This window comes from Salmo salar, chromosome 10 (assembly GCF_965601325.2).
Source record: "Salmo salar chromosome 10, fSalSal1, whole genome shotgun sequence".
Lineage (NCBI taxonomy): Eukaryota > Metazoa > Chordata > Actinopteri > Salmoniformes > Salmonidae > Salmo > Salmo salar.
In genome coordinates, this window is record NC_138300.1 from 96413041 (window position 1) to 96437669 (window position 24629).

At 43.9% G+C, this 24629-nt stretch overlaps 3 protein-coding genes across 8 annotated transcripts in view; 2 read left to right on the top strand and 1 right to left on the bottom strand.

Moving 5' to 3' along the window:
* The window catches only part of c2cd5 (C2 calcium dependent domain containing 5), a 62894-nt gene extending 57183 nt beyond the window's left edge, over positions 1–5711 (top strand). For 3 of the 6 annotated variants that reach the window (XM_082957254.1, XM_082957257.1, XM_082957255.1), the window contains exons 24-27: positions 207–308; positions 2309–2505; positions 2669–2815; positions 4248–5711. In XM_082957254.1, coding sequence (XP_082813380.1) covers positions 207–308; positions 2309–2505; positions 2669–2815; positions 4248–4373 — 572 coding nt within the window. In that variant the 3' untranslated portion in view covers positions 4374–5711. The remainder of the gene's footprint in view (positions 1–206; positions 309–2308; positions 2506–2668; positions 2816–4247) is intronic. The other 3 variants (XM_082957256.1, XM_045688244.2, XM_082957258.1) reach the window with 2 other exon arrangements.
* An 876-nt stretch (positions 5712–6587) lies between these two features.
* On the top strand, positions 6588–21204 carry lmf2a (lipase maturation factor 2a). Its single transcript, XM_014124990.3, has 15 exons — positions 6588–6893; positions 15512–15628; positions 15725–15861; positions 15953–15981; positions 16323–16516; positions 16769–16947; positions 17067–17208; positions 17325–17450; positions 17527–17632; positions 17770–17866; positions 18451–18633; positions 18840–19008; positions 19144–19255; positions 19426–19534; positions 20250–21204. Exons 1-15 carry the CDS (start codon positions 6800–6802, stop codon positions 20703–20705), a joined length of 2250 nt encoding a protein of 749 aa, XP_013980465.3. The 5' UTR covers positions 6588–6799; the 3' UTR covers positions 20706–21204.
* On the bottom strand, positions 21164–24148 carry miox (myo-inositol oxygenase). Its single transcript, XM_014124992.3, has 10 exons — positions 23992–24148; positions 23429–23512; positions 23261–23341; positions 22887–23049; positions 22742–22809; positions 22549–22658; positions 22258–22325; positions 21955–22004; positions 21743–21855; positions 21164–21662 (listed from the first exon to the last, which is right to left on the bottom strand). Exons 1-10 carry the CDS (start codon positions 24007–24009, stop codon positions 21554–21556), a joined length of 864 nt encoding a protein of 287 aa, XP_013980467.1. The 5' UTR covers positions 24010–24148; the 3' UTR covers positions 21164–21553.
* Between the last annotated feature and the right edge of the window lie 481 nt (positions 24149–24629).

The window sequence follows — 24629 nt, forward strand, 5'->3', positions numbered from 1 at the left end:
GTATCTATATTATGTTTTATGTCATGGGTGTATGCGGTTGTCGGTTCGTGTGTGTGGTGTGTGTATGCACGTGCATGTATGCGGTGTGGAGTTGTGTGTGTGTGTGTGTGTGTGTGCGAGCTTGTGCACGTGTGTGTGCGCGCGCATGTATGCAGAGTGTGTGTATGTTTCTCCAGTTTCCTCGGTTGATTACGGTTCCTTTGCAGACAGATGCAGCACCTGGCTAGAGCTGCTTAGGCTGAAAGCTCACACCATAAGACGAGGATCAGTTAAGACAAGTAGGAGGACACAGTCGCTAGCAAACTCTGGTACACACACAAACATACACATCCCTCCCCAATTGCCGCTGGGGGGCGGAGCGTCACAGATCATGCACCAGCTGATTAACTAGAGTGTGAAAGTTGAAGCCCCGCCCCTCAGAGGAATAACCAACCAACAACCAGCGTATAACCTCTGACCCTGTCGCCATAGTGACAGACATGGAGGAAGTAAACATGAAAGAGGATCTTAAAACACGCTAAAAACATATCTCACTAAAGCTGGCGACTTGGGGGAATTGCAGTTTGATGCTACGTAAATTAACTTTGTCATAAACTGTGATGATAACTGGGCATAATTAACTGGGATTAAATGACAGGACACATCTCAAATCACACCCTATTCCCTTTAATGCACTACTTTGGACCAGAGCCATATGGCAGATCCCTGTGTAATGCTCTAACTAGGGAGTGGGGAGGGATTTGAGATGCAGACTTAATGTTATTCAAATTGGCTCGAAGGTTCCAGGTCGGATTGAAGCATCATTCACTATGTTACGAGATGGAACATCTTTCACACTCTGGCTTGATTCAATCATTCTGCTTAGCAGACTGCCTAATTTGTTTCTGTTTTGTATCGATCGTACACACACACGCTAATTTAAACAAGCGCACATAGGGACTCTAACACACACACATAAACAGGTAAATGCATGCACACATACACACGCACAGACACACACACAAAAGGCCTGGCCAGTCTGTCTGTATGTACGTCTGTCTGTCTGTTTGCAGAGGCTGTATGGTTGTTTGCCTGTCTGTCACTGAATGGTGCATGGCAGCTCACGCTTATACTGTCATCATGCTACACTGCTGCGCATTCTCACACACACACACAAACAAACAAACAAACTCACAGCTTAGTGGTTCAATTGGGATTTGGGAGGTGTGGGGTCCCTAGTTTGTGGGCGCGCCTTAACAATATATACTGACTAAGACACCTATTACAGAATACTACAGGTCGCGGCGGGACCTGCACATTTTTTGGTAGAATGACTGTAAGGTAAGTTATGGCGACTTTTTAAATGGACACTTTACTCAAATTAATCAAATATATAATTTCCCCCTCCAGAAATGAGCCCAATAACATATTTCTCCATATCGTCAGGCTGTAGCCCAAATGATGCAGTATAGTGGCAATAAATAAATGGGCTGAAGCATAGGGTTTCCCATCTGTATTTACCCCATTGGCTTGATCATTAGCTAAACCAAACTCTAAAAATGATCTTGTTGCCAGTTAGCAACATATTGATGGCTTGAAAGTCCCAAAAAATGTACCACTGGCACTCATCAAAGGACCATGTATAGTGAATATAATGTAGGCCTACCAGTTACAACTGACACGTGCTACATTTAGCCCTGGTCTCCCCATGCATTCAACACTATTGGCTAGTGCTAGATGTGCATAAACCTAGCCGCTTAAAATGGTGCAGTTCACACATTTTTAGGAGTTGGAAATGAGCATAGTAAAAGATCCTCCTCTTTTCAAAACTGCTTTCAAAAGTGTGTTTTCCCGCCACTGCGTTAAGAATGCTGTACAATGACTGGGCATGCATTTTTCTCTCCCTGTGCAGAAATTTGAGTGCTCCTTACTCTTGAGAGAAATATTATTTTCTCATCTAGAATGCGATAAGCTGACCAATTTAATAAATAAACTATTCTACTATGGGGTTGTCTGATTTTGCTGTTGCTTACTCATGTTGTTGGCTGAGGAAAAAGAAATGTGGACAAAATAAATTCATTAGATATCCCTAATTCAAAATGTGCATTTCCAAAGTTACCGCGTCTCATTTGAATCCTGCCTAAATTTAACCTGTTTGTAGTTTGCATTCAAACTCCACACACACTCACACACACACTCTATATCCATTTCCTCCAGCTCATAGCTCATCATATCTGCTATTCTTTGTAGCACCATCTAAAGGCTGAGTCTGTTATCTCCATCTCTCCCTCTTTTTCTCGCTCGCTCCCTTTCTCTCCCCCTCCTCCAGTCTCGTCCTCAGAGCGCTGCAGTCCTCTCCCAGAGGTGCGGTCCCGGTCCCTACGCTCCACCAGGTCGTTGCCATGCGGTGCCCCTGTTACCGTGGTGAAGATGACTCCTCTGTCCTTTCTCCCCAGGACGCGCATCGTCAAATACTTGGGAATCATCAACATGTTCTTCATTAGAGAGACCACGTCACTACGAGAGGTACACGCACACACACGTTTGTGAAGTAGATTTCTGCAGGTGTCATCAGAGATGAGTAGGAAATGATTACATGTCTTTCTGTGGTGTGCGTAGTCTGTTCCTCTGCTAGCTCATTGCAGTGGTTTCGCAAAGGTTAACATATTTACCTGTGTGTGTGTGTTAGGAGGGGGGTGTAAGTGGGTTCCTGCATTCCTTCATAGCGGAGGTGTTTGCAATGGTCCGTGCCCATGTAGCAGCTCTGGGGGGCAACGCCGTAGTGTCATACAGCATGAAGGAGTGTGTCTTCATGGAAAACCCCAACAAGAACCAGGTACACACACACGCTGTTAATTTGCTGTTAGTTAAAGAACTGGAGGCCTATAGTATTGTTCTGTTTGAACTACAATATTTTCTCAAAGAACCACCAGGTTAACCCCTTACACTCGTGGAACTTGACCTATGTGGTTAGGGCCAAATTTAAATTAACTATAATAAGCATTGGTATGACCATGGTAGCAATTGAAAGAGAACACATTAAAGGTTATGGGTAAATGATCAGACTCCAAACATTACACTGTTGATTTTGATGTGCTTTTTATATTTACTGTACTTTTCATTGCATTTCTCAATAACGAAATCTGAAAATACTCTGGATTTATTCAGTAACAATAAGAATATTCATTGAAATGTTGGAGTAGGTGCAAGATAAGAAAACAAGATTTCAAGGGTTTGAGTGAGAGGTTGTCTTGAAGTGGCCGCACACCTCTCCAAACTGTACACAGTTCCTAAGTAATTTCAATGCACTTTTATGACACAAGGAAAGAGTTCAACTATAAGGTGCTTTTTTTAGCTCTCCTAGCATTGACGTTGAGGAACTGAAGCAAGCACACTTGTAGTTTTTTGTTTGGAACACAGCACTGCGTCCTCACCATCACACAATTACTTTTGATGTTTATGCAATCCAAAAATGTTCCGTTATAAATTGCAATCTGGGTCAGGTGGGCATCATTTGATAGCTTATTCTATTGCCAACATGGCTAGCTAAGATATAAAATACGATCTCACAGTGTTAGGCTTTCAAAAGTCTCTTCAGACAAACAGATTGTAATTTTAGTGAGCATAGTATGGAGTCATGAGTGCATTTAAGTGCGTGTTCCACGGCAAATTTTCTCCACAATATAACAAACATAGGTTCATTCTGTTCAGGACAACCCAGGGTATAACGCATGTTTTCCTTGTAATTGGATCAAACATGGCGATCATAAAGGTTGATTCTGTAAATTTAAATGAGTTTTCAAAAAGGAAATGTGAGGTGCATGGGTGTGTGGTTAGTTTGCATGACATCAGTGGTATTTATTATATTCCTCAACATCTCATCTTTTAGAACACATCAACTCCTCTCGATTTACAGCATGTCCCTCACTCAGAGAACAAATGTGCAAAAGTAGCCCAGTTAGCAGGAGGGATGGGGAGCATGTTGTTGCACGTGATGCTCAAGTTTATAACGGCTGTCAGTCAAAACCAATACAGTGCTGTGAAGCGGAGAACTGTAGCACTGACGTCATGTATATCATGTTACTATACAGCCACTGTGTTCCAATTTAGGTGCTTATCAATAACAAAATCTGACATTTTCAACCCGTGTACGGGATGACGGCCTGTGAGTGGAAAGGGCTACAGACCCTCATGTCTGTCTTCTCTTTCTATCTCGCCCTTCTCTCTCTCTCTCTCTTTCCAATTTCTCTCCCTCTCTGTCTCTCCAGGCTCAGTGTCTGATTAATGTTAGTGGTGATGCTGTCATCTTTGTCAGAGAATCAGACCAGGAGGCCATACCCCCTCTGATTACGAGCGGACAGACCAGCACCACCGGGGCTGACGGGACCACATGACACTCATGCACGCACACACACACACACACACACACACACACACACACACACACACACACACACACACACACACTTGAGTCTAGCCATCCAAATAATTGTGATTTATGTCTGCCATAAACAGACTAGTTGATGGAGAAATTGTCCATTAAGGCACTCTACATAAGCCATTTAGAGGCATTATGTCATGTCTGTCTCTATCTGTCTGTTGGTGATATAATAGACATTCCAATACATGGTGAAGTTTTAGGCAGCTTAAAGAATGATTCCTCTCCATCCAGACTCAGCAGTCACTAGCTGGCCATTCTAAAGCGTACAGGGTAGTCATTAGTAGACAGCCATGGTAAAGAGTACCATAGTCAGTACAGCAGGGTTTCCCAATAGGCAGCCCGTGGGCCAAATTCGACCCGTGTGTGGTTTTATTTTGCCCACCCAAGATTTCGGAGCAAAAAACATGGTTTTATATCATTTTTGTTCTTTGACATAAGACTGTAAAATCACCAGGAAATTAGCTCAAAGTGATTTTAATTTAGGAAATCTGTTTCCAAGTATTCTCACGCATAGCTATAGGCATATGTGATCGTATCCCAATTTAATCAAGGTGTGAAATGATTGTTTTTGTGAAATACTATATCTGTTTGGGATTCTTGCGGTCAATTTGCATGGTACTAATTATTTATAACTATTTTCCGGACCCCCAACCATCTGCTCAAGGAAAAGTAGGCCCACGACTTAGTAATTGGGGGCCCCTGCAGTACAGGGTAGCCACTACTGAAGATGGCCATGGTAGAGAGAACTAAATTGAGTTTAATTGTCTGTCACTGTATGACAATGTTTTTGGCAAACATGCACACAAACATACACACACCCTGTGGATAGCCTCCTGCCACACTCCTGGCTGTCCTGACTGCGGCCTCAACGGTGTCCATACTACTGAACTCTCCTGTTTTTAACAATCATGTAAATGCTGGAAAATAAACTTATTGCGATGACCTCTTTTTGTTCATAGTCTAGGTGCCACAATAACTTTTATTTGTGTTAATGTACTCTAAAATCTGATTTGAGTATTTTTATAAAGTAAAAGTATATTAGTGGTATCTAATTTTGCATGTCTAATGAAGTCCTTGAAGTTTGATTCATTGTGTAAGAAGTAAGGGTATGTGATGTGTTCTACTGTTAATGAATACAACCTGTTTCTCTTTCTCTGTAAGACTTGAATGTAAATACATATAGAGAGTGTTGCTTTGTGTCTAGCAGCATGTATCTATTATTGCCATGACTGTCAGCTTGTTGCCTGAGATAAACAGTACTGCACAATAAACTGAACTACAGTGAAAAACAGCCTGCCAATGGCTGGTCCTGTCTCTCGGTGCCTATCTATTATCTCCTATTATAAATGGTTTTTACCGAAAGCATTTTGATGTCAAAGCCGATAAGATTGCTTTCAAACTGATTAATTTGTACATGACAAGGAAAGATAAAGTTACACAGAAGTGCGTTCAGTTCGCTTAAACGTTTGCTAAGTTGAGGTACGGTGTGTACTGAACGACACGTTTCCCCAAAACGTATTGAACAGACTGACGTACGTTTGGTGGGTGTAGCTTGAAGTGGCCATGCTGACACGGTTCCCCAACCCCTCCGGTCCGGCAAAGTCATAAACCCTGCCTATTTCTCTAATTACATTTTAATCTTGGCCCTAACCTTAAACACACTGCGAACCTAATGATTAACCCTAAATTATAACCAAAAAATGTTTGTTGTCATAAATGTTGACGATATAGATAATGTTGACTACGCTGCGGCCACATTTAGTGGGAACAACGATGTATATAAACCCTGGTTCGCTAATTGCTATGTTTTGGCAATGAGAGACCTTGAAGTCACTGGATCAGCCATATTGGCACTCCCCGGTAGAAGCAGTCCTTTATAGAAATTAATGGAATTCTACAGTATTTCAATTAAATCTTTCAAGACAGAATTACACGTATTTGTTGGTGTAGTGGGGACAGTAACAGAGCTTTCAAAAATGTATACTTTGAGAAAAATGTTTTTATGTTTAGCTCACATAATGTCATGTAAGTATACTAAGGTGTCTGTAATAGAAAACATGTGGCAGAAATGTAGACATTAAATGCATTTCTATAGCTTCTAAAATATTTTTTGGAATGGTGGAAGTGCCAAGATCAGATGGAAGTGCAGTGGCTTCAAAACGGCGCTCCCGGGAAGTCTAGTGTATATAAACATAATTGGTGGGAACCCATGCCCACGCCTTTACCCCAATATCAACATTTTGATCCACCGATAGGGACTTGTCTCCAGGTTATGTGAAAATCCCACACCGACTTCCCGTTCCACTACAGTAGACTACTGTCGCGTCCTGCAGAAACAGATAGAGAAGAGATCCCAGGAAGGGCCTCCACACAGCAGACATGGGCTACATTATTCTGCCACGCCGCCTGTTCCTTTGGTGCATGGCTCTCATTTACATGGTCGCCTTTGTTTCCCTCTACCTGCAGATACCAGGTGAGATATCTAGTTCGCTGTCCCATTTAGCTAGCTAGGATAGCTTTCTTGACAGTTATGAGTGTTATGGTATGCTAGCAGCTGTTAGCCAGCTAGCTAGCCTCCTATAGCATTGTACTCGACTTTGAAGTCAAATATATTTCAAGTTTCATTGCTTTTTTGCATAGCTTTGCATTGGGAACGTGTTCCCCTGTAGCTAGTTATCGAGCTAGCTAGCTAACTAAGCAACTTGTTACTCTGTTGCAGTTGCTAGCTAGTTTAGCTAAGTATTTTTAGCCAGATAACGGTTGACACATTATATTTTATTATACTTAGCCCGACTTCTTTTTGTCTCTAGACACGGGCCCCATATCTTCAAGTAATTTTTAACCTTACTGACCAAGGAAAACGTAGTTTTATATTGGATATTCGATATTCTCCATAATAGTTATTGAACCAAGCTTGCCATGACTATGAAGATGGTATACTCTGAATAAGGCGGATAAAAAAAAAAAGTGAAATCCGAAAACGTATTATGAACTTAAATAGCTCTTAACAAAGTGTTCCATGACTAAAATGATATAATCTGAATTGGGGGTGGATGGACAAAAATCCACATGTTTTTTTCTGGATGACTATGGAAATGATATATTCTGAATCTGGGGCAGATGGACAAACATCTCTCAAACTGTGTGTAATTAAATCATTTAGTGGAACACATTCTATTTCAGTGACAGCAATATGGGAAGGAAGGGGAGAGGTTGTTATTTGATTTAAGGAGTAATGGTGTTAAAACGCTTAAATTAACTGCTGATATCTTAAGGGGATGTAGTATTTTTTATTATTTATTTTTTAAGAATTAGTAGGATTTACACCTTCCCTGTCTCTGGTCCACACTTGAGTCAAATTGGTGGCGGTAATCCACCTTAAAGTTTGTTTCCAACCTTAATATACTGCTCAAAAAAATAAAGGGAACACTTAAACAACACATCCTAGATCTGAATGAAAGAAATAATCTTATTAAATACTTTTTTCTTTACACAGTTGAATGTGCTGACAACAAAATCACACAAAAATAATCAATGGAAATCCAATTTATCAACCCATGGAGGTCTGGATTTGGAGTCACACTCAAAATTAAAGTGGAAAACCACACTACAGGCTGATCCAACTTTGATGTAATGTCCTTAAAACAAGTCAAAATGAGGCTCAGTAGTGTGTGTGGCCTCCACGTGCCTGTATGACCTCCCTACAACGCCTGGGCATGCTCCTGATGAGGTGGCGGATGGTCTCCTGAGGGATCTCCTCCCAAACCTGGACTAAAGCATCCGCCAACTCCTGGACAGTCTGTGGTGCAACGTGGCGTTGGTGGATGGAACGAGACATGATGTGCTCAATTGGATTCAGGTCTGGGGAACGGGCGGACCAGTCCATAGCATCAATGCCTTCCTCTTGCAGGAACTGCTGACACACTCCAGCCACATGAGGTCTAGCATTGTCTTGCATTAGGAGGAACCCAGGGCCAACCGCACCAGCATATGGTCTCACAAGGGGTCTGAGGATCTCATCTCGGTACCTAATGGCAGTCAGGCTACCTCTGGCGAGCACATGGAGGGCTGTGCGGCCCCCCAAAGAAATGCCACCCCACACCATGACTGACCCACCGCCAAACCGGTCATGCTGGAGGATGTTGCAGGCAGCAGAATGTTCTCCACGGCGTCTCCAGACTCTGTCACGTCTGTCACGTGCTCAGTGTGAACCTGCTTTCATCTGTGAAGAGCACAGGGCGCCAGTGGCGAATTTGCCAATCTTGGTGTTCTCTGGCAAATGCCAAACGTCCTGCACGGTGTTGGGCTGTAAGCACAACCCCCACCTGTGGACGTCGGGCCCTCATACCACCCTCATGGAGTCTGTTTCTGACCGTTTGAGCAGACACATGCACATTTGTGGCCTGCTGGAGGTCATTTTGCAGGGCTCTGGCAGTGCTCCTCCTTGCACAAAGGCGGAGGTAGCGGTCCTGCTGCTGGGTTGTTGCCCTCCTACGGCCTCCTCCATGTCTCCTGATGTACTGGCCTGTCTCCTGGTAGCGCCTACATGCTCTGGACACTACGCTGACAGACACAGCAAACCTTCTTGCCACAGCTCGCATTGATGTGCCATCCTGGATGAGCTGCACTACCTGAGCCACTTGTGTGGGTTGTAGACTCTGTCTCATGCTACCACTAGAGTGAAAGCACCGCCAGCATTCAAAAGTGACCAAAACATCAGCCAGGAAGCCTAGGAACTGAGAAGTGGTCTGTGGTCACCACCTGCTGAACCACTCCTTTATTAGGGGTGTCTTGCTTATTGCCTATAATTTCCACCTGTTGTCTATTCCATTTGCACAACAGCATGTGACATTTATTGTCAATCAGTGTTGCTTCCTAAGTGGACCGTTTGATTTCACAGAAGTGTGATTGACTTGGAGTTACATTGTGTTGTTTAAGTGTTCCCTTAATTTTTTTGAGCAGTGTATATCATCCACAGAAGAGGAAGAATCAATTTTGCCTGTATCCATTTTACATTTTAGTCATTTAGCAGACACTCTTATCCAGAGCGACTTACAGTAGTGAATGCATACATTTCATAATTTTTTTTCTCTGTACTGGCCCCCCGTGGGAATCAAACCCACAACCCTGGCGTTGCAAACACCATGCTCTACCAACTGAGCCACACAGGACCGGCGAATCCCCCGGCGAATACATGAGAGGAATGTACCCTACGACGAGAGGCATAGACATTTCGTGAGGTAGCTCTACCAGCTTGAAAGTTGCAGTAGTAATTAGCATTCTTGAAAGTATGCAGATTGAAAACAAAAATGCTGAAATTAAAAAAAAAATAAGCGGGGGATTTTCTCCATCCTCCCCTGATTCTGAATATATAATTTTCATAGTCATGGCACGCTTTCTGTAAGAGCTATTGAAGATTTAAATTCCAAATCTTATTATAAAAACCAAAAGTATGTCAACAACACTTCAAATTAGTTGCTGACAGGTGTGTAAAATCGAGCACACAGCCATGCAATCTCCATAGAACATTGGCAGTAGACTGTGGCACCGTCATAGGAGCTGCCCCGGTCAACTGTAAGTGCTGTTATTGTGGAGTGGAAACGTCTAGGAGCAACAACTGCTCAGCCGCGAAGTGGTAGGCCACACAAGCTCACAGAACGAGACCGCCGAAGGCTGAAGCACGTAGCGTGTAAAAATCACTGTTGCAACAGTCACTACCGAGTTTCAAACTGCCTCTGGAAGAAACGTCAGCACGAGAACGGTTTGTCGGGAGCTTCATGAAATGGGTTTCTGTGGCCGAGCAGCCGCACACAAGTCTAAGATCACCATGCTCAATGGCAAGTGTTGGCCAGAGTGGCGTAAAGCTCGCCGCCATTGGACTCTGGAGCAGTGGAAACATGTTCTCTGGAGTGATGAATCACGCTTCACCATCTGGCAGTCGAATCTGGAATTGGCTGATGCCAGGAGAACGCTACCTGCTTAAATGTATTGTGCCAACTGTAAAGTTTGGAGGACAAATAGTGGTCTGGGGCTGTTTTTCATGGTTCGGGCTTGGCCTTTAGTTCCAGTGAAGGGAAATCTTAATGCTACAGCTAGGGTTGCACATTTTGGGGAATATTCGGAGGTGGAAACTTTCCATGGGAATTAACGGGAATATAAGGGAATTAATGGAAATATATGCATATTAATATCATTTAAATGTAGATTTTTTTTTTTGCATTGGATATATTTACCATATCATATGGAGACATAATTGCAAATGATTAAATCCTTCCAATAGAGAGAGAGAAAAAAATATATTTAGTTACGAATTGAACTTCAATTAAATGAGTTGACGCTTCACATGGGATGATTTCACTGAACAACAAAAGAAAGGGAATATTGAATGATCCCCAATGATCCATCGCATCTACCAAAAACATTTTCACCATACATCTGTAAAATGATAGTCTAGAAACTAAAGCTTTGGTTGTCTTCATCTCAGGCTTCCATGTCTTCTCCCTGGACCTCCTCAATGTCCACCTCTAGAACATCAGACTGAGACCTCATCTTCACTGTCACTTTCCAACCTTGTTGAGGATGGCTCGTTGTCAGGCTCAAAAAGCCTCAAATTTGCCCAGATGGACACCAATTTTTCAACCCCTGTATTGGTCAGCCTATTGCGTGCCTAAGGTGTGTGTGTTCCCAAACAAGGACCAGTTGCGCTCTGATGCGGCTGATGTTGGTAGGATTTGGAAGATGATGGAGGCAACAGGGGAAAGAACCTCAGTCCCTTCCACCAGGTGGCTGATGAGATATGTTGGCACAACTGCCATATTGCATCTCCATCCCAAAGCCCTTGCTTGGAAGTGTACTTCGCCAGACTGCCAAGAACCTTGCCCTCATCCAGGCCAAGGTGGAGAGACATGGTAGTGATGACACCATAGGCCTTGTTGATCTCTGCACCAGACAGGATGCTCTTGCCAGCGTACTTGGGGTCCCACATGTACGCTGTGGCGTGTATGGGCTTCAGGCAGAAGTCTTCACGCATTTTGATGTATTTCAGAACTGCAGTTTCCTCTGCTTGGAGCAGCAGTGAAGTGGGCAGGGCAGTACGGATTTCTTCTCTTATATCTGCAAGCAGAGTCTGAACATCAGACAGGATGGCATTGTCTCCCTCAATCCGTGCAATGGCTACTGCTTTAGGTTTCAGGAGTTTCAGGCTGCTTACCTCTCTATCCCAAAATACATCATCCAGGAGGATCCTCTTGATGGGGCTGTCCATATCGGCAGACTGTGATATGGCCGTTTCTTGGAGAGACTCCTTCCCCTCCAGGAGACTGTCAAACATGATGACAACACCACCCCAACGGGTGTTGCTGGGCAGCTTCAATGTGGTGGTCTTATTCTTCTCACTTTGCTTGGTGAGGTAGATTGCTGCTATAACTTGATGACCCTTCACATGCCTAACCATTTCCTTGGCTCTCTTGTAGAGTGTATCCATTGTTTTCAGTGCCATGATGTCCTTGAGGAGCAGATTCAATGCATGAGCAGCACAGCCAATGGGTGTGATGTGAGGGTAGGGCTCCTCCACTTTAGACCAAGCAGCTTTCATGGTCGCAGCATTGTTTGTCACCAGTGCAAATACCTTCTGTGGTCCAAGTCATTGATGACTGCCTTCAGCTCATCTGCAATGTAGAGACCGGTGTGTCTGTTGTCCCTTGTGTCTGTGTTCTTGTAGAATACTGGTTGAGGGGTGGAGAAGTAGTTAATTATTCCTTGCCCACGAACATTCAACCACCCATCAGAGATGATTGCAATCCAGTCTGCTTTCTCTATGATTTGCTTGACCTTGACTTGAACTCTGTTGAACTCTGCATCCAGCAAATTAGTAGATCAAGCATGTCTGGTTGGAGGGGTGTATGCAGGGAGAAGAACATTCAGAAATCTCTTCCAATACACATTGCCTGTGAGCATCAGAGGTGAACCATACACAGCTCGAGCAAGACATTAATCAGCATTTCTCTGACTACGTTCCTCCATTAAGTCAAAAACACTTCAGATTCCAGGAGGACCATGAGATGTTGCTATCAATAAAGTGTCTGATTCATCATTTTCACCATGAATAGAAGTAGAGGGACTTTTGTCAGAGGTTGCTTGTTGTGAGCGCTGAGGGAACTTTATGCATTTGGCCAGATGATTCTGCAAAGATTTGCATTCTTCACATATGATTTGGCACAGTATTTGCAAATGTACACAGCTTTCCCTTCTAATTAGCTGCAGTGAAAGGTCTCCACACACCAGATAGTGCCCGTGGCATTTTTCTGTAAAGATTAGAAAAAAATGAGTAAAAAAAAACCAAATACAATTCCATGTACAGATAAATAGTTAAGCAGTTAGATTAAACAACTCCTTTGTAAGAAGTTTGAAAAAGAAACATGTATGGAAACAGGTGAATGAACACTTCTCAGTTAGCAGGCTCAAGCAAGCTAAAACCCACATGGTAGCCAAAACTAACTAGCAGAAATTATTAAGTTAGAAATGATTTAAACACACTTTGCTGTAGGCTACTATTTACTAGATAACAAAAAATCATGTCATATCAAATATATTCACCCCTCCCAGTATTGTAATCAAAACTTACCAGAAAGCATGTTGTCCTTGGCTCAGACAGTAGTAGTGTGGGCTCAATAGCATCTCATTAGTGTGCAAGATCATGAGAATCAGCTGTACATGTGATGGAAGAATGCACTGTGCATGCAGAGGGTTGCAAATCTATTGAATTGGGGATAGTTTAACCAAAATATTGCACAAGACTTAGAATTGTCTTGTGTATCCCACAAAAAAAGCTTCACTGTCATAAGCTAACTTTTTTTTGGATGAATTTAAGCAAAATTCATCAAACTTCCCATGGAAAATTTCCGGAAGAATTCCGACCCTTTGCAACCCTAGCTACAGCATAAAATTACATTCTAGACAATTCTGTGCTTCCAACTTTGTGACAACAGTTTGGGGAAGGTCCTTTTCTTTTTCAGCATGACAATGCCTCTGTGCACAAAGTGAGGTCCATGCAAAAATGGTTTGTCAAGATTGGTGTGTTCGATGGGGTTAACCTCTCTGGGATATATGGGTCCCACCTCGACAACAGCCAGTGAAATTGCAGGGCGCCAAATTCAAAACAACAGAAATCTCGTAATTAAAATTCCTCAAACATACAAGTATTATACACCATTTTAAAGATACACTTCTTGTTAATCTAGCCACAGTGTCTGATTTCAAAAAGACTTTATGGTGAAAGCACACCATACGATTATGTTAGGTCAGCGCCTAGTCACAAAAAAACATACAGCCATTTTCCAGCCAAAGAGAGGAGTCACAAAAAGCAGAAATAGAGAGAAAATGAATCACTAACCTTTGATCTTCATCAGATGGCACTCATATGACATGTTACACAATACATGTATATTTTGTTCGATAAAGTTCATATTTATATCCAAAAATCAGTTTACTTTGGCGCGTTATGTTCAGTAATGTTTTGCCTCCAAAACATCCAGTAATTTTGCAGGGAGCCACATCAGTTTACAGAAATACTCATCATAAACGTTGATATAAGATACAAGTGTTTTACATAGAATTAAAGAGACACTTCTCCTTAATGCAACCGCTGTGTCAGATTTCAAAAAAGCTTTACGTCAAAAGTGCACACCATGCGATAATCTGAGTACAGCGCTCAGCCACCAAAACAAGCCATACAGATACCCGCCATGTTGTGGAGTCAACAAAAGTCAGAAATAGCATTATAAATATTCACTTACCTTTGATCTTCATCGGAATGCACTCCCAGGAATCCCAGTTCCACAATTAAATGTTTTTGTTCGATAAAGTCCATATTTATGTCCAAATACCTCCTTTTTGTTTGAGCGTTCAGTTCACTATTCCAAATGCACAAAGCGCATGCACTAAGTCCAGACGAAAAGTTGAAAAAGTTGCATTACAGTTTGTAGAAACATGTCAAATGATGTATAGAATCAATCTTTAGGATGTTTTTATCATAAATCTTCAATAATATTCCAACCGGACAATTCCTTTGTATTTAGAAAGGAAAGGGAACGCAGCTCACGGCCGCACTCGTGACTTAGCTCATTGCATTCTGCCAGACCCCTGATTCCAACAGCTCTTATTCTCTCCCCCTTCACAGTAGAAGCCTGAAGCAACGTTCTAAAGACTGTTGACATCTAGTGGAAGAAAAAAAAAAAAAAAAAATAACTAAAAAAAATTAAAATGTATGAAATGTATGCATTCACTACTGTAAGTCGCGCTGGATAAGAGCGTCTGATAAATGACGAATGTAAAAATGACGAATGTAAATCTAGTGGAAGCCTTAGGAAGTGCAATCTGACCCCATTTACACTGTATATTGGATAGGCAATCACTTGAAAAACCACAAACCTCAGATTTCCCACTTCCTGGTTGGATTTTGTCTCAGGTTTTTGCCTGCCATATGAGTTCTGTTATACTCAGACATCATTCAAACAGTTTTAGAAACTTAAGTGTTTTCTATCCAAATCTACTAATAATATGCATATTCTAGCTTTTGGGCCTGAGTAGCAGGCAGTTTACTCTGGGCACCTTATTCATCCATGCTACTCAATACTGCCCCCAGATCCAAAATAAGTTTTAAGCCCTGACATCAACCCTATTGAACACCTTTGGGATGAATTGGAACGCCGACTGCAAGCCAGGCCTGATCGCCCAACAGCAATGCCCGACCTCACTAATGCTATTGTGGCTGAATTGAATCAAGTCCCTGCAGCAATGTTACAATATCTAGTGGAAAGCCTTCCCAGAAGAGTGGGGGCTGTTATAGCAGCAAAGGGGGGACGAGCAGGTGTCCACATACTTTTGGCCATGTAGTGTACTATCTTCATAGTCATGGCATACTTGGTTCAATAGCTATTGAGGAGAGAGAACCAAATGTCCTATATAAAACAAATTTTATCTAGGTGTTCACCTTAGGCTAGTAGGGGTTTTCCTCCTATGGAACTACATCCTAAAGTAAACCTCCATTACATGTTACTTCTTCTCCCTGTTGACAAGTTGTGTGTTTTCCAGGCCTGTATGGAAATGATGGCCTGTTACCAGCGCGGTGGCAACTGCGGTACAGTGGTAAGGCTCTCTGGGAGCAGCTCCTCTCCTCTCCCACCTTACTGTGGCTCGCGCCACGTCTGGGTGAGTTCCTAATCAACATTTTAGCAATGTGTTGTGACTAACTAATCATTTGAATCATAAATCGAATAGACTCTTAGACTCTAAACTGTATTCTAGGTCTTGACACCCAGACTGCCATGGAGCTGCTCTGCCTGCTGGGGGCAGCACTGAGCCTGGCTGCTACAGTACTGGAATCACTCAGAGACAGCATGGTGTTTCTATTTCTCTGGATCATATACCTGTCAATGTACCAGGTCAGTTATACCACACACACACATACACACACTTCTGTAGCGGGAGCCCGTATACAGTACGCCTGATCTCTGACTCTGCCTGTTGTTCCAGGTGGGACAGGTCTTCCTCTACTTCCAGTGGTGAGTTGTGTGTGTGCCACGCCCAGAGAGTGAATGCCACCCTGAGGTTGCATGTTAATTAACACCCCAGTACTGCTGTTAGTGTGTGTATGAGACTGAGTAGTCTTGGCAGTAAGCTGATGTGTATGTGTGATTGGTGCTCCTACTGCTGTGCAACTGCATCTGTCAGGTGCCAGATTATAAACACTATAACACATTGATAACAACATCACCATAGTAGCATCATGATGAAAACACTACAACAGCAGCCCTGTCTGGGCATGCTCAGTCTCTGGGTTCTAACACTCTCTCCACCTTGCTTATTCTCCTTCTCCTTTCCCTTTCTCTGCGACGGCATCCAGGGACTCTCTTCTCCTGGAGACTGGGTTCCTCTGTGTGCTCATCGCCCCGGTGACGTCTTTGCGGGGGTGGCGAGCGGGCAGGGAGCACGACCCTGTGACCTTCTGGTTGGTCCGTTGGCTGCTGTTCAGACTGATGTTCGCCTCCGGAGTGGTCAAACTCACCTCCCGCTGCCCTACCTGGTGGGGCCTCACAGGTAGCTGTGTGTGTTGCATAATTGCTCAGGCAGGTCACCTAACTCATCAGACATGTTACTGCCCCGACGCGTTTCTGAGTGTTTTCCTCTCCCCCTGATGTACCACAGAGACCCAGTGTATCGCACCGTCTCTGGCCTGTGTGTGTGTAATGTGTATATCTCTCTAGCCCTCACATATCATTGAGGCCCAGTGTAGCTACACCCCTAGCCTGTTGATATGAGCCTCTAACATGTGGTGGTGTGTGTCTCTAGCACTGACATATCACTATGAGACCCAGTGTATCCCTACACCCTTGGCCTGGTTTGCCCACCAGCTGCCTGTCTGGTGGCATAAGCTGTCTGTGGTAGCCACCTTCGCCATTGAGATCGCTGCTCCATTCCTCTTCCTCAGCCCTCTACGACGACTTCGCCTCGGGGCCTTCTACATGCAGGTCAGATTAACTCTGTATGTTGTAGCATTTTGTCATCAACAGTTTGGGGACTTGGTCTGTCTCCCCCCTCTGGCAGGTAGGTGAAGTGCAGTGTTTTCTGTCACCCCTGTGGTGTTTAGGTGTTACTGCAAGTGCTGATCATCCTGTCTGGAAACTATAACTTCTTCAACCTCCTGACTCTGACAATGTGTCTGTCTCTGCTGGACGACGAGCATATATACTTCTGGCTACGCAAGAAATACACTCCTAACCCTAACCAAGGTACACACACTCTGACACATACACACTGTGTAGGTAACTTGCATTGAGGACAGTCAGTCAGTTACTGTAGGCAGGATGTGACGTGTACTCCCTGTTTCTGTCTCTGCTCCAATCAGGTTCCTCGTTGCGGTGGGCAGGGTTTGTGGTGGAGATCGCAGTCTGGGCTCTAATTGGCTTGGGAACGGTCACATGGTTTGACCTGCAGATCAACTGGGACGAGGGGACTGTCTCCTCCAGGACAGGTGTGTGTGTGCGTGTCAGTTATCAGCTGTAGTAGATAATCATTGTTTTGACTGTTATTGCTGGTTATCTCCTCAGTGTTTACCTTCCACCAGTTTAACCAGTTCCTGAAGACTGTCACCTTCCCCTCGGTCTGGCTGGGAGTACTGTCTCTCACCTGGGAACTAGTCTCTGCCATGTTCAGGTAGCGCACACACACACACCTCTCTGGGAAAGTGGTCTGTTCTGTGTGTTGTCTTGGTGTGTGTCGAGTGTTTCTTCAGGAGGCTTTGGGATACTGCTGTGTGTGTATTTACATGTGTGTCTGTGTGTGTTCTGTAGGTGTGCGTGTGTGGAAGGGTTCTTCAAGAGGTTTTTGGGTACAGTCCAGTGGACAGTGTTTGGTGCTGCTGCTGTCTCTATGTTTGCCATCAGTCTGGTGAGTAGAACACTCTAGAACAGTGGTTCCCAACCCTTTTCATTTACTGTACCAACTGAATTTAGCTCTGCCTGGAGTATCCCTGAAGTACCCCTTCATGTGTGACTCATCTCATGAGTCTTCTGAAGTACTCCCTATGAATAGGCCAAGTACCCCCAGGGTTCCTAGTACCCCTGGTTGATAGGCCAAGTACCCCCAGGGTTCCTAGTACCCCTGGTTGATAGGCCAAGTACCCCCAGGGTTCCTAGTACCCCTGGTTGATAGGCCAAGTACCCCAGGGTTCCTAGAACCCCTGGTTGATAGGCCAAGTACCCCCATGGTTCCTAGAACCCCTGGTTGATAGGCCAAGTACCCCCAGGGTTCCTAGTACCCCTGGTTGATAGGCCAAGTACCCCCAGGGTTCCTAGTACCCCTGGTTGATAGGCCAAGTACCCCAGGGTTCCTAGTACCCCTGGTTGGGAACCACTGATCTAGAATAATGGTACCTGCTCTCAGGTAAGGCATGTCATACTTTGTGTGTTCCAGCATGTTCTTGTTCACCTGTATAGAATATGATTCTAACAGCAGTGTGTGTGTTTGTCCAGGTCCCATTCACCTTCATAGAGTATGACAGTAATGCCAGTGTGTGGCCGGGGGTGCGTCAGGGTTATGATGCTGTCAGTCGTTACCAGCTAGTCAACTCCTACGGCCTGTTCAGACGCATGACTGGGGTGGGGGGGCGGCCCGAGGTGGTCATCGAAGGATCCATGGATAAAGTCACCTGGACGGTAGGGGTGTGTTTGTGTGGGAGAGGTATATGGAGAGGTGTTTTTTTTGCCCGTTTGTAATATTTCTGTTATCAGTAGTAATCTGTTTAAAAGCTGAAGTTAACCAAGGCATTTAAAAAAAAAAATCCAACTTTAATTGTCTCCGTTGTCCTACCCTCTCTCTCTCTCTCTCGCTCTCTCTCTCTCTCTCCTCCTCCCTCCTCTAGGAGATAGAATTTATGTATAAGCCAGGGAACCTCAGTGCCCCTCCCTCGGTCATCACCCCTCATCAGCCACGGCTGGACTGGCAGATGTGGTTTGCAGCCCTGGGAACACATGCACACTCTCCCTGGTTCACCAGCCTAATGTACAGACTGCTGCAGGGCAAGACGGACGGTAGGGTGTACACACTTCTTCTTTTTGAGGTTAATGGCAGTGCATTACTGCCAATACAGCCACATTAACACAAACTGTATTGTATTTACTGTATTTTTAAAATATCTTAACGTTTGCCCCTCTCTCTCTCTCCAGTGATTGAGCTCATCCAGTCAGATGTGTCTCAGTACCCGTTCCACCAGCAGCCTCCCATGTACCTCAGAGCTCACCGCTACAAATACTGGTTCACTAAATCACTAGCTGATGGGTTAGTACATTCTCTCTCTCACACATACACACAGAGAACCGATGGGTGATGAGGTAGTTGATTCAAGTTGCGCAGCAATAATCTGAATGTCGACATCTTTTGAGGAAATGCAGAAATCATCAGTTAACGTGCGAGTCAGTGTCACAGCTGACATTTTATGTGTGTTGTAGGTCGTATCCTCAGCGCTGGTGGAGGAGGGTGTACATGGAGGAGTTCTATCCCACAGTGTATCTGGGCGACACTTTCCTGGAGAGCATGCTTAGCCAGCATGGACTCAAGGTACAGTGCATTTGGAAAGTACTCAGACCCCTTTACTTTTTCCACATTTTGTTACGTTACAGCTAGTGTTGCACCGATATGACATTTTTGACCGATAACGATATCTGATATTTTCCTTCCCCCAAAAAACTATACCGATTATTAAAAATGTTAGCGGCCTTTTAAGCATTTTAGTACAGTTAAATAGTTTAAACACACACACACACACTGACCAAAAGGTTATTTTGTTGACATTTACGTATGTCCCCATTACCAGTAAAAATCAAAACCTATTTCTTTCACTTACTTGCTGTGCTGTTTTGTTCATTTGTTCAGTCTCAACCAGAATTTCAGTTCTGTACCTTTCCAAATTATCCAATCAATTGAATTTACCACCGGTGGACTTCAATCAAGTTGTAGAAACATCTTAAGGGTGATCAATGGAAACAGGAGGCACCTGAGCACATTGTTTAATCTCATAGCAAAGAGTCTGAATACTCATGTAAATAAGGTGTTTCAGTTTTTATTCTCTAAAAACCTGTTTTCGCTTTGTTATTATGTTGTATTGTGTGTAGATTAAGGATTTTTATTTATTTAATCAATTTTAGAATAAACGTAACAAAATTTGCAAAAAGTTAATACTTTACGAATGCACTGTAACTAACTACCCATAGTTCTCAGCAAGCACTAAGTGTGTGAGTCCTGTATGTCCGGGGGGGTGTGTGTGTGTGTGTAGGATAAGTCCCTCCCTCGGCATGTGTCTGAGGCAGCTGTGCCCCAGGTGGTGAAGTGGGTGCGCTCTCAGGTGAGGGGTGTGTCTGCCCCCCTGCTGCTCTGGAGCCTCCTCTTCTGCAGTGTCGCCCTCTGTCTGCTCCGGGGACTGCAGCTGGAAATTACACTCAAGACCAAACCTACTGCAGCCAAGGCTGAACCAAAACCCACAGCTACACCCCACCACCCTGATGCTAAGGAGGCCAATTCCAACGACAAATATGGTCTAGGACAAAGACAGGAGGAGGGGCGGGAGGAGGAGGAGGAGCAGCAGCAGGAGGAGGAGGAGGAGGAGGAGGTTGATGCAGAAGAGGATGAGCGAAGAGGGGAAGACGAGGAGAGTGAAATTGAAGAGAACGATGTAAGAGATGAAGTGGAAGAAGAAGAGGATGGAGAAGAAGAAGAGGGGAGTGTTGACTGACAGTCTCAAGAAGTAAAGAGTTTCCTCCTGACCCCTGAACATGGGATTTGGTAGCCCTCCCTTCCACTCACTCTGTCTCGGTGTCCTAGTGCTCAGGAGAAAGCTTCCTGTCTTGACTACCTGTCTGCCTTTCCCTAACAATAACCTTCTAACCAAAGAATTTCGTTGATGCTTTGTTCTACATTTGACAATCACTTTATTTGAAATGAATAGACAGTTTTTCAATTATCTATAGTATTATTACAATCGAGAGAAAAGAACTTTTTTGTCAGTGTCCTTTTAATTGTGTGTGTGTGTGTGTGTGTGTGTGTGTGTGTGTGTGTTAAAGGGTGTTTGGTTTGCCACTGTGGTCCTTTGCTTTGCTGCCAGATATAATGTACTGAATCACCAATGCTGCACTTTCCCGCCAAGTGTCTTTCCACATTTGAAAAAAACATCACATCCATGAATGGAAAATGTTCATGTTTTTGTATCATTTATAATAAAGATAGGAAATGTATCCATTTGGTTCTTCATTATTAGACAAATTCAAAGTGATCTGACAATTGTAAACCATATGAATTGTAATCAGCATTCTAAGCAACAAACACTTTTAGAATGTTCTGTCATTAGAATATAATGTAGTTGACTTACAGATGACAACAACATGGTAAAGGCTATCCAGGTCTGTTGAAGATAAAGCTAATAGTGTTCCCCATATCTGAGGAGATGGGCTGGTGTTGCTGCTGGATATGATCTCTATGAAGGTGTGAGAGAGGGCGGGAAAGAAATGGATTGTGATACTTAATTGGTTTATGAAACATTTGAGGTGGGAGTAGGTGTGTGTGGCTGCCCCATCTGTCTGTGTGTCACCACTTCAGTACCCCAGGACAGTACTTGTCGATGAGAGACTGGTAGTATGGCTTCAACTTCTTTATGTCAGGCAGCTCAGTGGTCTTGGTGTAGAGATCAAACTTACTGTAGGGGTCAAATGTTCGAGGTCAAACTGACTGCGGAGAGGGTAGAGGAAAATCTATTTGTGTGTGTGTGAGACGTACTTGAACTCGCGAACCCAGGGAATCATGCTCATGTCCTTGTCATCACAGAGGTGCATGTAGTCTCCATGGGAGTGCCAGGGGTAGAAGGAATGGAACCGGATCATATACAGACCCTGGCGCGGGACAGCAGAGGAGTTAACACTCTGAGCAGCAGGGTTTTTGTAAACCTGTATTCTCTTTGCTAATGTAGAACCATAGACCCCCATTCTCACCTCTTCTGGGATGGTGCACTTGTTGAACTTCATGACCCTGTAGAGATACTCTGGAACAAACACAGATAACACTTGTTGAACTTCATGACCCTGTAGAGATACTCTGGAACAAACACAGATAACACTTGTTGAACTTCATGACCCTGTAGAGATACTCTGGAACAAACACAGATAACACTTGTTGAACTTCATGACCCTGTAGATATACTCTGGAACAAACAACACAGACAGCAGTTCAGTAGTGTTACTCTGCAGGCCCATGTGCCTTACAGTGGTGACTGTGTGTATGTCTGTGTTACTCACCATCATGGCCCCAGGACATGAGCACATTGTCCAGCCCACAGTTTGGCTTATAGATCCCACACTCAGAACTAGAGCGGGGGAGAAGGAAGAGAGGTGATGAGGTGAATAAGAGGTTACCATCTAAATGATGTATGTAAGATGGCACATTCACTTTTTGTATATACATGTCTGATAAATGGCATAATGTAAACACTTCTCCAGGCTGGCTTGTAGCCGGCATGTTGTGCAGTGAATGATGGGGTTTGATTAGACTTTTTGATTAGATTGGTAAAAAGAGAAGTGTAACAGTACTTGTAAGCAGGGTTTTTGTCATCGGGGTTGTCCACGAAGGTACTGCCTCGAAACACAATGCCATTCTGGAACCTGCACCCCACTGGGAATGTGTCCCCCACTACAGCCCACTGCAGGACAGGGACACAGTGCAGTTAGCCTAGCGTTGCCTAACATCACAACCTGTATCAGGGTAACATTGAGAGGTATTCACCTGGGGTTCCCCTGACAGAGCCATGATCTTCCCAATGTCATGGATCAGCCCCACCAACTGGAACCAGTCTGGAGAGGGAGGAGAGATAAGGATAGGAGTTGTGAACCATGTGTGTATGCGTACTTGTGTGTGTGCGTGTGTTTGCCTTTGTGGGGGTGTTCCCTGCGGATGCCCTCAGCGGTCTGGAAGGCGTGGTATGAGTTGGGGAAGTCGACGTCAGGGTCGGACTCATCAACCAGCTGGTCCAGAGATATGACGGCTTCCATCACCTCCATCTGGGCATGCCCACAACCTGACCACTCAGAGTGCTGCAGAGGAGAGGAGGAGTGGGGAAGGTTAATGAGTAGTATGTTCATGTTATCTGCAACATTAGACGATATTACAAAACATCTTACATGTTAACAGTCACAGTTCCACTCCTTGTTAAACATTACAGGTTGGTTTAGCCTGCTCTCCTGACACACACACACACACACACAGTTGTTTGCATTTGCGCTGAACCTGTCTTGACAGACTCACCTTCTGCTTTACAAAGTCCAGGGTCTGGTTGGTGTGCATCAGCTTGTATGTGTTATACACACGATCAATCAGACTCCCGCTCTGTTACGCACACACATACACACATTACAGATGTATTGTGATTACCAGCCTTACAACCATGGTAAAAAATCATACTGCTTTACTGACCTCAAAATTCCTGTATTCTGTCTTGTCCTTGTCTTTCTGCTCCAGGTCTAAGATGGGACGGTATGCCAGAGATGGGTCTGGACCCTGAAACCGATAGACAGAGGGACAGAAAGAAGGTAAAGTACACATCTTAACATGGCGAATGTGATAGAAAACACCATACGTTTCAAATTGAAATATTAGACATCTACAAAGATTTAACCTGTAGCAGTAGATCACACAAAATCTTATTTGATTATCAGATGCATGATAACACCAAGTTAAACTTACACATACAGACAGACACATTAGACAGACACATTTGCTACAACAATCCTGCAGAAACAGGCAATGTGTGGGTTATATTAATTATATTATATTAATGTTGTAGGCCTTGATGTATTTTTCTTAAGGGAAAATCAAGTCTGAAGTGTCAGTGTAAATTAAAAACTTCAGAAGCCTTTTTAAACCTTTACATTTCCTGCATTACAGGAAAGTTTTCCTGCAACAGGCTGATCAAAGTGAAGATCCTACATCTGTAATAGCTAAATATATTTGTTCTACTTTTCTACAGTCATACGTACAATATTGACGACCCTCATGGTGAGGTCAGTCCGTCAGTCCGTCCGGGTATGAGTAAGTATGGGTCTGCTAGCTCCTCTAAAGTGCAGCCCCAGACCCTGTCCTGTATATACCCCTCTGGTTTAATACTTATGTCATACACCCTCACAGCATACAGGTAGTGATAGTTTAACTCAGCCCCCACTGAGATAACAACGACTAACGGGGTTCATCTGGCTGGACTACTCTGTGTGTACGTGTGTGCGAGCGTGTTTGTTTTCCTCGAGAGAACAGTGAGTCTTTAACCATGATCAGCAGGTATCTGGTTTGGGCTGGTCTTGAGAGTTTTGTGTTTGTCTCTGTGTTATATATTATCATTTTCTTTACCTTTATTTAACTAGGCACGTCAGTTAAGAACAAATTCAAAACGCCCTATGGGACTGCCAATCATGGCCGGTTGTGATACAGACTGGAATCGAACAAGGGTCTGTAGTGACGCCTCTAGCACTGAGGTGCAGTGCCTTAGACCGCTGCACCACTCGGGAGCCCCTGTTGAGTGGTGGAATGTCTGGCTTTTTTCCAACATAACAAACAACAAAACAAATAGAATAAAAACATCCATAGTTGATGCTTGAAAAAGAAGAACGGAGAGAGATCACCA